This window comes from Haematobia irritans, chromosome 5 (genome assembly GCF_050003625.1).
Source record: "Haematobia irritans isolate KBUSLIRL chromosome 5, ASM5000362v1, whole genome shotgun sequence".
Lineage (NCBI taxonomy): Eukaryota > Metazoa > Arthropoda > Insecta > Diptera > Muscidae > Haematobia > Haematobia irritans.
The window spans coordinates 117,994,216-118,006,604 of NC_134401.1; the positions used below are offsets into that span (position 1 = coordinate 117,994,216).

The 12,389-nt window shown below is 30.0% G+C and overlaps 1 protein-coding gene across 2 annotated transcripts in view; it reads right to left on the reverse strand.

The window, feature by feature from the left end:
* Nucleotides 1-752: 752 nt before the first annotated feature.
* The window catches only part of tud (tudor domain containing protein), a 52,307-nt gene continuing 40,670 nt past the window's right edge, over nucleotides 753-12,389 (reverse strand). For both annotated transcript variants that reach the window (XM_075310751.1, XM_075310752.1), the window contains exons 8-10: nucleotides 12,114-12,360; nucleotides 8,673-8,872; nucleotides 753-8,608 (exon numbers count right to left, since the gene is read on the reverse strand). In XM_075310751.1, the coding sequence (XP_075166866.1) occupies nucleotides 4,734-8,608; nucleotides 8,673-8,872; nucleotides 12,114-12,360 (4,322 nt within the window). In that variant the 3' untranslated portion in view covers nucleotides 753-4,733. The remainder of the gene's footprint in view (nucleotides 8,609-8,672; nucleotides 8,873-12,113; nucleotides 12,361-12,389) is intronic.

The window sequence follows — 12,389 nt, forward strand, 5'->3', positions numbered from 1 at the left end:
AATTTTCTATAGAAATAAAATTTTAACAAAATTTTCTGTAGAAATAAAATTTTGACAAAATTTTCTATAGAAATAAAATTTTGAAAAAATTTTCTATAGAAATAAAATTTTGAGAAAATTTTCTATAGAAATAAAATTTTGAGAAATTTTTCTATAGAAATAAAATTTTGAGAAAATTTTCTATAGAAAAAAATTGACAAAATTTTCTATAGAAATAAAATTTAGAGAAAATTTTTTTATAGAATTAAATTTTTGAGAAAATTTCAATAAATTCAATATCTTTTTAAATATAAATTAAATTAATTAAAACATTTAAAACTCGACACATTTATATTTCTAGGGATATTTGTACACTCAAAAAAATTACGCTAATAGGAGAGATCATGCAAATACTGAAATAAACTTCTTAACTAAAATAATAAAACATTTCTTTAAAAGAAAAAAAAAAAATAACATCGTTTTCATACTGACCGCAACATTTTCAAAAAAGGATTTTTTAAATATAGTAGACTTTTGGTAAAATTTTCTTCAAATTTTCGAAGACGTGAAATAAGACAGGAATATACAAAAAATGTGTTTGGTTCTTAACAATATGTTTGGGCCACCATTTTAAAACCTACGCACTTTACTTTAGTCTGTTTTAGCAGACTTTATTCCATGAGTGTACTTTATATAAAAGTGTTTGACCGAAAAATTATCCAAATACCTATTATCACTTACCAGAGAATTATAACCTTTTGAGAAAACACACATTTTTTTAGTTTTAATGTTGGGGACTTTTTATTGCTTTTTTCAAAAATTTATTTTTACATTTTTTTGTAGGATTTCTTTTCTATTGGATTTTTTTTGGCTTCTTCATTTTATATATATATATACCTTTTGCTTTTTCCATACAATTGATTTTGTATATATAGGTGTTTATATAACATGTTAGTTGTTATCATTATATATGAATATATGGTTTCTGTTGTTGTATATATATGCATTTTTGTTTTAATATAATGCAAAGGCAAAAATAAAAAATTTTAAAAAGTAATAGAAGACATTAGTTTTATATTTATTTTTTCACATATTTTATTCGTATATTTATATTTTTGTTGGAAGTTAGTACATCTGTGTATTTTTGGGAGATTTTTTGGGGAAAACAAAGAATATTGTTTTGCTTACAGCGTCAGTATATGACACATATGAAGCTCTATTAGTTTTGATTTTTGTTTAATAGAAAAATTTTACTAACTAATAATTAAAATAAATAATAGTTCACATTTATAGTTTTATAGTATGCAAATGTTGTTAATTGTAAAAAAAAGAAAATTATAAAATAATTAAAACAAAAATTCAATTATAAACAATCAATTCAATAGCTTGTTTTATAAAAATAAAAACTTAACATAAATGTTCGTAAGACTAAATTCATCAACCTTGTTAACAGAAATTAGATATTGCAAAACAGATAGTTATAATGTTTAAAAACTTTTAGTTATAGTTTTCTTTTTTTTTTTTGTATTTCTCTATGAGCAATTAGAACTTTTTAAAAAAGTGTGTGATTTGTTGGTTTAGTTGTAGTTGTTTTTTTTTTTGTTTTTTTGTAAAAAAAATGAGCACATTCATTTTAATTTACAATCGTTTTATTAAATTATATCGTTCGTTTAGTACTTGTTTTTTTATTTAATATTTACTTTATAAAAATCAACAATAAAAATGTTAATTTCCCTGTGTAGAGATAAACAGGTTTAATAAACCCAAAATAAATGGTTTTACTTCTCTTGTTAAATTAATACTTCAATCAATTTCTTTAAGAAATGTTTACAATGTTTTACAATTGGGTTTTGTTTTATAGGTCTTGTCAATAGAATTTCGAAAATTTTGTTGTTTTCTTTTTAGACTACCAAAGAGAAAGCAGTAGTTTTACTACATAAATATTAGCTGCTTCTTTCAATTATTTTTTATTTTTTTAATATAGGTACAAATACACATATTTTTTATATAAAAAAAAAAAATTAAAATATGTATCATTTCTTATGGCTAGATATTTTTTTATTTTCAGTTTAATTTGTTTTTCGTTTCATTGATTTGTATAGGCATCCTCTATAACCGTAACCTCATATAAATAGGCTTTTTATTTATAAATATCGTTTTGTTTCACTAAGAATTAGAAAGAAAAGAAGTTATTTTTCACAAAAATACTTCCAAGAAATCATTTTCATATATCTTTCAATTTTATCTATCACACATATTTTTTTTTTTACAAATAAGAAGAAAATTTTTAGATGTTATTCACAAGCTTTTTCATCTTATAAGCAATTTCTGCTATTTTTTCTTCTTCTGTAAATTTTCTCTTCTTTGTTTGTATTTTGTATCGAATTTTAGAGTATAGTTTTAGGCGGCATATTTAAATTTGTCCCTTCTCTTGTTCTATATATCTCTATTTCTCTTTTTTGCGTTTGTCATTATAAAAGAGAATTAATTATATCTTCTCTTTTCATATATATTTTTTTAGTCTTATTGCTGTCATATCTTGGAAGCATAATAGATTTTTGATTATCTTGTGTCGTTTTTCTTTTTTTTATAAAAACAATTTGGAAACCTTTATTAATGTTATTATTTTTTAGTATGAAATATGAGGAAAATTATAAGGCAAAAATATTAAAACAAATCTATAAGATTCGAAATTTCGATTTAAAAGTTCACATAAGTCATAATTTATATGTAAAATAAAAAAAAATAAAAACAATTTTAACAGGATATTTTCTGCTAAATAAAAAAATTATCTCTGGTGAAATATTACGATTTATTCAAAAAATATATAATTAAAATTTTTGTAGAATTTGAAAAAATAAATTCTCAGGCTTTATTTCCACACTTAAAAAGTAGAAAATTATAGAAAAATTTATTTTATTATTATTTTATTTTTATTATTTATTATTATTTTATTTTTATTATTTATTATTATTTTATTTTTATTATTTATTATTATTTTATTTGTTTGTTTCCATACAAAACATAAAGGTTTCGAAAATTCCTTCTATATATTTCCACACTTAGAAAATAGAAAAATATAGAAAAATTTATTTATTTTTTTATTATTTATATTTTTTATTATTATTTTATTTTATTTTTATTATTTATTAGTATTTTATTTTTATTATTTATTATTATTTTATTTTTATTATTTATTATTATTTGATTTATTTAATTATTTTCCATACAAAACATAAAGGTTTCGAAAATTGCTTCTATATATTTCCACACTTAGAAAATAGAAAAAATATAGAAAATTTATTTATTTTTTTATTATTTATTATTGTAATTTTATTATTTAATTTTTATTATTATTTCATTTATTTATATATTTTCCATACAAAAGGCTTCGAAAATTGCCTCTATATTTAAAAAGAGAAATGTCGAGATATATTTATTATTATTTTATTTTTATTATTTATTATTTTATGTATTTAATTATTTTCCATACAAAACATAAAGGTTTCGAAAATTCCTTCTATATATTTCCACACTTAGAAAATAGAAAAATATAGAAAAATGTATTTATTTATTTTTTTTATTATTTATTTATTTTTTTATTATTTATTTATTTTTATTATTTATTATTTTATTTTATTTTTATTATTTATTAGTATTTTATTTTTATTATTTATTATTATTTTATTTTTATTATTTATTATTATTTGATTTATTTAATTATTTTCCATACAAAACATAAAGGTTTCGAAAATTGCTTCTATATATTTCCACACTTAAAAAATAGAAAAAATATAGAAAAATGTATTTATTTTTTTTATTATTTATTATTGTAATTTTATTATTTAATTTTTATTATTATTCCATTTATTTATTTATTTTCCATACAAAAGGCTTCGAAAATTGCCTCTATATTTAAAAGAGAAATGTCGAGACATTCACAAATTTCGTATTTTATTTTTTTATTACTTATTATTTTATTTTTATTATTTACTATTATTTTATTTTATTTCTATTGTTTATTTTTTTATTTATGTATTTTCCATACAAAAAAATAAAGATTTCGAAAATTGCTTCTATATATTTAAAAGAAAAATGTCTCGAGATAATTCACAAATTTCATGTGGAAGATTAACTTCGATAAATGTAAAATAAATACATTTTCATTTTATAATATTTTAGTTCCTGTACCATTTATAAAAAAAAAAAAAAAAAAACATTTATAGTTTTCTAAAAGAAAATATCCATTGAAAAAACTTCTCTTATTCAAAGGCCTATAAATTTATTGGCTTCACATTGCCCCATTAGACCACAGTTGATATATATAAGATTCTTTTAGAAAAAATTTACAAAAATTATTATAATCATCAAACATTTACAAATAATCGCTTTGGAGTACATGTTCTTCAAAAGTACTGTCTCCATTCATCACATATTGGTTTTAAAACCATAAAAAAAAAAACTCACCGGAATTTCACAAAATTCTGCAAAATCCTTAAAACGCCATTTTAATTCTTTTCTCATATCATTATAGCATTTTTTGTTTGTCTCAAATATATCATTATAGATTCTCTTGTGTTTCAATTTTTCCTTTTTGTGTTTCTTCGAAGATATTTCTCTTCTTGCTCTTTCTTCTGGAGAGCCTGGGCGGCCCTGGGGAAACACAATAAGGTTTCATTTTTCATTTCTTTGCATTTTATGCAAAAGACATTTGTTTATTTCATTTGTTTTTATTTGCTCCACTTTTTGTTTTACTAATGTTCTTCTTCTTCACCATTAGTTTGAGTTTCTAATGTTGTGGCCTGATCTGGTTCAAAACCATTTGCTGTAAGGGTTCCCAAACCACTGCTGTTGTCATTGCTTGTGATACCACCACCACCACCACCATTTTTGATTAAATTCTGTATCTCATTTATTATATTCTTATCCTGATAAAACAAACGAACTATATTCAAAGATTCACTTGATTTTAAAAATTCTAATTGGAATGTTTCGGAGAAACGCATATCAACAAAGTGGGAGAATTGTTGTTGCACCTCTACTGTTTGGGGACAGGTGGAGTCCAATGAACAATGTTTGCTATAACGTTCAAATTTCATTAAATCTTCGGGCAATTTACGGAATTTATCGGTTACAGAATTATTGCCAAAATCTATGTAATGAACTTCACATTTATTATCATCTAGACACGATACGATTTCGGCCCTGTAATATGCCCCATCTTCGGGAAATTCTGCTGCACACAAATCTCCAATGGTTAAATCGGTAAATGGTTCAAATGCCGTCTCAGCATCCAATAGAATATCAGTAACTTTCTCCAATGCGGTCACATCTTTGGACATTTGCACAAAGAATGATTGTGGTGAATTCACATGAATTATGCTACAATCATGTAATTCGGGTAGTGGTGAGAAAGCTTCCTCGATATTTACATCAGTGCTTTCGACAGCCTTCTTTAATTCTTCAGCCAAATCTTTGTAGTTTACTTGCAATTTCACCGTATGAAGACGTTCTTCCCCATTCACTTCATGTTCTTCAATGTCAAAGTAATCACCAAAATGACTTTCGAGTAATGTGGCAAAACGTTCTTCCAACACCGATTCACTAACATTTGCGGGTATTACATTCAGTTGACATTTCAAGGCCATTGAGGGTATGGTTCTTAAATCTTCAGACATTTCACGTATCTCTGTTGTGGTTATGGTATTGCCATAGTCCAATAGGAATACCTCATAGCCATTATCAGCAGCCAAGATTTTTTCAATACGACCTCTATAATAGCAATTATCTTCAGGGGCATAGGCTATGCATACGTTTTGAAGCTCGGCTTGTTTTATGACATTGCATTCCGCCTTAATTTTCGAGACATTCAAAGATTTTGCCAATTGTTCCATTTTGGGTAGACTCGATTTTAGTTGTATATAAAAATGTGAAGGCGATATGGCATGGGTTATTAAACAGATCTTGGAGGCCTTTAGTAATTCTTCTTCTGTCATCGTGGCAGATGGCGATGATGATTCTTGAGTCACTACAGTCTGCGTGTTACGATCCAGACCCAATTGTTTGTTCAACAAATCACATAGATTATCCGAAGTATTCAAAGCCAAAACCTTTACAATAGCTGGAGTATTTTTTGCCTCTGATTCATTAATTATACCCACACGAGCTTGACCTTCCCATTGATTTATTAGATTGTTAAATATTTCCGTGGCTATCGATCCAAATTGTAAAAATTTCGAATAATTCTCCAATTGACAGTGTTTGGCCAATTGTTGGATATTAAGCAAATCTTGGGGTAATGCCTTAAGTTCAGTGGTTACAGCCTCATTACCAAAATCAATAAAGAGTACACGATATTGCTTCTCCGGTAAACACTCCAAGATTCGAGCTCTATACAAAGAATTATCTTCGGAATAAACTGCAGCACATAGCTGATCCTTGCTGGGATTTTCCAATACTTCCATATGGGTAGAATTTATAGTCTGGGTCATATCCTCCAAACGTTCAGAATCACTAGCAAATTGTACATAAAAATCACATGGAGAATTGACATGCGAAATATAGGCATGTAGACATTCTATCTCACATACCGATGTCTGAAGACTGGAGGTATTAAAACTGGAACTCATCACCATTACATCGGATATTATTTCAGGTTTTTTCTCACACAACTCTTCCAATTCGTCATTGATGTTTTGGCCATCAATGAGAAGATGTACAAGGGCATGATCTTTGGCAGGTTCTCTTAGTTCAACACTGAAAATTGTCTCTCCCGTAGCTGCAATTTCCATAAACTTCTGCTCTGCCGATTCGGACCAACATTTACAGCCTTCGGGTACCTCTAGAGCACATTTCTTTGATAATGGTGGTAATTCAGCGATTTCCTTAGATATTTCACGACACTCTGGACTAATACTTGTATTACCATAATCGATGAATAACACCTCATAACCATCACCAACCTGCTTCAATAACTTGGCCCTATACCACATTTCATCGTCAGGAAAGAGGGCAGCCACAATCTTATATTTCTCGAATTTCTCCAGTTTCTTTAGATTTTCATTGTCTGCCAAATAGATTTCAATTAATTCCAAACATTTTGAATCCTTTTCGTATTGTATGTAGAAATCTGCGATGCCATTGACATGGGAGATATAACACAACAATCCTGATTCCACCGACTCCAAAGGCTTGGCATATCCATTTTGTATGAGATTTTCGGTGATATTGACCCCATCAATGAAAAGATTTACATAACTCTTCTTTGACTTTCCACCATGTGTTATGAATTCATAGTTCAAGACCTTGTTATACGAATCGTTGAATATGCCATTGGCAGCATCTTGCCAATCCAAAGTGGAATTGGGTCTGATTGGCAAAGCACAAGCAATGCATAAAGGTTCGACATCGGGGAAACAAAGCATTTCCTTTAGATCTGTGGTATCGGTCACACAGTCGGTGTTACCGAAATCGATAAACTGTAAAACCATTAATTCAGCATCCAAGATTTTTGCCCGGTACCATTGTTTATCCACGGAATACATGGATATGCAAAGGGCTCCATTAATAACACGCATTAGTGGTGGCAAAGAGCTGGCAACAATTTGTAGATTTTCCTGGAGTTTTTGTAATTCCTTAACCTTATCCATTGGATGAATGAAAAATTGTGCTGGATTATCACAATGAGCCAAAACGGCATGTTCCCAATCGGCGAAGGGATCTACAACAGGTTCGGGTACAGGTTCTTTAACTGGCTCCTCTACAATGGCTACTGGTTCTTTAGTAGGCGATTTAGGTGGAGCTTCCTTTTCCACATTCTTTTCAATGGGTTCGGCTTTAGGAATTTCTTCAGGTTTATTGGCTTTACGAGGTACTTCTATTGATATCTGTGATTTCTCCTTTTTAACGCTCTTTTCTTCAGCTTTAGTGGTCACTGCCTTATCTTTCTCGCTTTCTGTTTCTTTGCCTGCAGCCTTCTTTTTCTTGGGTGAAGCTGTCTTGGATTTCTTACCACCTTTATCACTCGAAGACATTGCCGAAGATGATAACTCATCTTCTTCATCCTCAATGGTTAGATCGACACATTCTATATATTCCAATTGATTTGGTTTCTCTTTCTCCAACAACTTGCGCATATAATCCAAATCACGAGATTTGATCAATTTCTGCTCCTTCAATATGTCAATCATATTTTGTCCATCTGCCATTATAAGTTCTGCAATTAAGTGATTATTCTTGACTTCCAAACACTTGACTGTAATCTCTTGGTCTAAAGTTAAGCTGGTCAATTGATTTATTACAGCTATGTCCGTCTCATTGTTGGCTGCAGAGCCAGTATTTGCATTGTTTCCTGATTTTTTACCCTTTTGTTTATGTTGTGCCTCAGCCGATAATGTCTTCAGGGGTAAATTTATTTCCAAACCATAAGCATTCCTGTTTGCATAAAATTTCTCATCCAATTGCTTGAGATTATTCTTCTCCACAGTTTCAGTATTACCATAATCGATGTAGTAAACCTCAACGGGGCCCTCAGGAGTTTTATTACTTACAATACGTCCACGATACCAATTACCATCGCTACCTTTGGCAGCACAAATCTTTTCGGTTTCAAAAGATTGCAATGGAAGACCTTAGAGAAGAATGGAATGAAAGTTGGGAATCATAGAAAATATATGAAATATTTGCAAAAATACCTTCATTTTCATAGTGATTGTACATATCATCCAAAAGCTGAGCCATTTCCATTTCTATTGCCACAATTTGCCCGTATACTCTATACGCGGATGGTACAAAAACAACACGTATTTTAAAAGTCTCCAAAAGTATGGGTGTGGTGCAAATATACCAGGGTATATCTTCTTTCAGCAGGGGCAACAAAGGTCGTAGATGAAGCCTGCAAGGAAAATAAAAACAAATAGTATTTTAAAAATTAACTAAAATCGACGACCCACATTTTATAAAAATTTAAACAAGATTCTAATATTTACATCTTTTCTAAAACACGGCCCAATGAGATAGAAAAGACAAATTTTAACCAAAAATAAACTGAAACAAAAAATTGCCAAAAATCTTCCGGATCGCTGTATACAAACAGAAAGGAATGTCTCCACTGTGGCCAAATGGAAAAAGATGGGGTTCCAGATTTATATGTGAAAGATACATCTTTTATTCCTCTATCCGATGGTAAAAACGGATATGGCATAATATGTTTAAGAGTCTCAATATATGGGCTCGAAACAAAATTGAGGCAATGCTCCTCAAAAGAAATGTGACTACTGTGGCCAAACGGAAAATTATAGGGTTCCAGATTTATATGTGCTTTATCCTATGGGGTATGGTACGCATATTCCAAAATGTGTTTGGGTTTCTCAATATATGGCCTGGAAAAAAGTGGAGGCACTGTTCCTCGGGAGATTTGTGACCACTGTGCCCAAATGGAAAAAGATGGGTGTTCTAGATTTATATGTGAAATATAGATCTTTTGGTCCTCTATCCGATCATAAAAACTCATATTCCAAAATGTGTTTGCGAGTCTCAATATATGGCTTGGAAATAAGTAGAGGCATTGCTCCTCGAGAGATATGTGACCACTGTGACCAAATGGAAAAATGTGAGTGTTCTAGATTTATATTTGAAAGATAGATCTTTTGGTGTTCTATCCGATGGTAAAATCGTAGAGGCACTGTTCCTCGAGAGAAATGTGACTACTGTGACCAAATAGAAAAAGATGGGATTACAGATTTATATGTGAAATATAGATCTTTTGGTCCTCTATCCGATCGTAAAAACTCATATTCCAAAATGTGTTTGCGAGTCTCAATATATGGCTTGGAAATAAGTAGAGGCATTGCTCCTCGAGAGATATGTGACCACTGTGACCAAATGGAAAAATGTGAGTGTTCTAGATTTATTTGTGAAAGATAGATCTTTTGGTGCTCTATCTTATGGTAAAAACGCATATTCCAAAAAGGTGGGTGTTCTAGATTTCTATTTGAAAGATAGGTCTGTGTTTGGGAGTAGTAGAAGTAGAGGCACTGCTCCTCAAGAAAAATGTGGCAACTGTGGCCAAATAGAAACAGATGGGATTGCAGATTTATATGTGAAAGATAGACCTTTTGGTCCTTTATACGATGGTAAAAACGCTTATTCCAAAATGTATTTGTGAGACTCAACATATGGCCGGCAAAAAGTGGGGTCACTGCTCCTCGAGAGAAATATGACCACTGTGGCTAAATGGGAAAAAAAGGAAAGATATATCGTTCGTTCCTCTATCGGATGGTAAAAACGCATATTCCAAAATGTGTTCAGTAGTCTCAATATATGACCTCGAAACAAAATGGAGGTACTGCTCCTCGAGAGAATGTGACCAACTGTGGCCAAATGGAAAAAGGTGGAGTTCCAGATTTATATGTGAAAGATAGGTCTTTTGGTCCTCTATTCTATGGTAAAACAAGTAGGGAAAGTCTAAAGTCGGGTGGGGCCGACTATATTATACCCTGCACCACTTTGTAGATCTAAATTTTCGATACCATATCACATCCGTCAAATGTGTTGGGGGCTATATATAAAGGTTTGCCCCAAATACATACATTTAAATATAACTCGATCTGGACAGAATTTGATAGACTTCTACAAAATCTATAGACTCAAAATTTAAGTCGGCTAATGCACTAGGGTGGAACACAATGTTAGTAAAAAATATGGGAAACATTTAAATCTGAAGCAATTTTAAGGAAACTTCGCAAAAGTTTATTTATGATTTATCGCTCGATATATATGTATTAGAAGTTTAGGGAAATTAGTCATTTTTACAACTTTTCGACTAAGCAGTGGCGATTTTACAAATGGAAGGAAAATGTTCGTATTTTGACAATTTTTGTCGAAATCAGAAAAACATATATATGGGAGCTATATCTAAATCTGAACCGATTTCAACCAAATTTGGCACGCATAGCTACAATGCTAATTCTACTCGCTGTGCAAAATTTCAACTAAATCGGAGCAAAAAATTGGCCTCTGTGGTCATATGAGTGTAAATCGGGCGAAAGCTATATATGGGGGATATATCCAAAACTGAACCGATTTCACTAAAATTTGGCACACTTAACTACACTACTATTTGTACTCCTAGTGCAAAATTTCAACCAAATTGGGGTAAAACTCTGGCTGCTGGGTCCATATTAGTGCATATCGGGCAAAAGATATATATGGGAGCTATATCTAAATCTGAACCGATTTCTTCCAAAATCAATAGGGTTCTATTCTGACCCAAATTAGGAACATGTGCAAAATTTGAAAGCGATTGGACTTAAATTGCGACCTAGACTTTGATCACAAAAATGTGTTCAAAGACAGACGGACGGACAGACGGACATGGTTATATCGACTCCGGGACCCATCCTGAGCATTATTGCCAAAGACACCATGTGTCTATCTCGTCTCCTTCTGGGTGTTACAAACATATGCACTAACTTATAATACCCTGTTCCACAGTGTGGCGCAGGGTATAAAAACGGATATTGCAAAATGTGTTTGTGGGTCTCAATATATGGCCTGGAAAAAGTGGAGGCACTGATCTTCGTTTCTGTTTATATTCACAGAAAAATATTTCAAAAAAATTTTTCCAATTTAACCCTCTAATGCCCAATCCCGCCTTTAGGCGGTCTTCATTAAATCAGGAAGCTTTTAGCTGTTCATGAGGCTTTGCAGGATACACTGAATTTTTTTCTTGTTTAGTTTTCTTGCTTTTGTATCGTTAACATTGAATATTTAATTAGCTGGCAAAAAATTGGGGCATTCTAAAAAAAATATTCTATTAAAAATTTAATTGAATCAACATTTTTTTTTTAATTGAAACAAAATTCAATCACTAAAATTAATAGTATAATTTAATTTAATTGACTGTCAATTAATTTTTTAATTGATACTATCATTTCTGTGGTTGAAGACATTTCAATTAATTTCGTGATTGAAGACAAAAAATATTTTTTTTGTGTGTTTAATTAAAATTTATGTCAAAAAATTTTGTATTCATTATATAATTCATTTTTTCACATATAGGTGGCGCTGAAACGAGTATTCATATACGGATTTATTTCCCCCTTACATCTTTTTCCTTGGGATTATATACTTACACTTTATTATCATTGACATCTTTGACATTCAAAACACACGATTTGCCAACATAGAACTGTTTAAATTTCTTGGCCACATCCTGATTGGATTTAACAAAACGTACATCGTCATAGGAACACAAAACCTCAATGTGTTTCATATTATCACAGCCATAAAAAGGTATTTGAATTTTAAAATTAAGCATATCTTTGATATAAGATATTTTAGCACGTATTTGTTGGCCAGCCAATAAATCCAAACGTAGTTCTGTAAAAAGAAGAAAAAAAAACAAAACT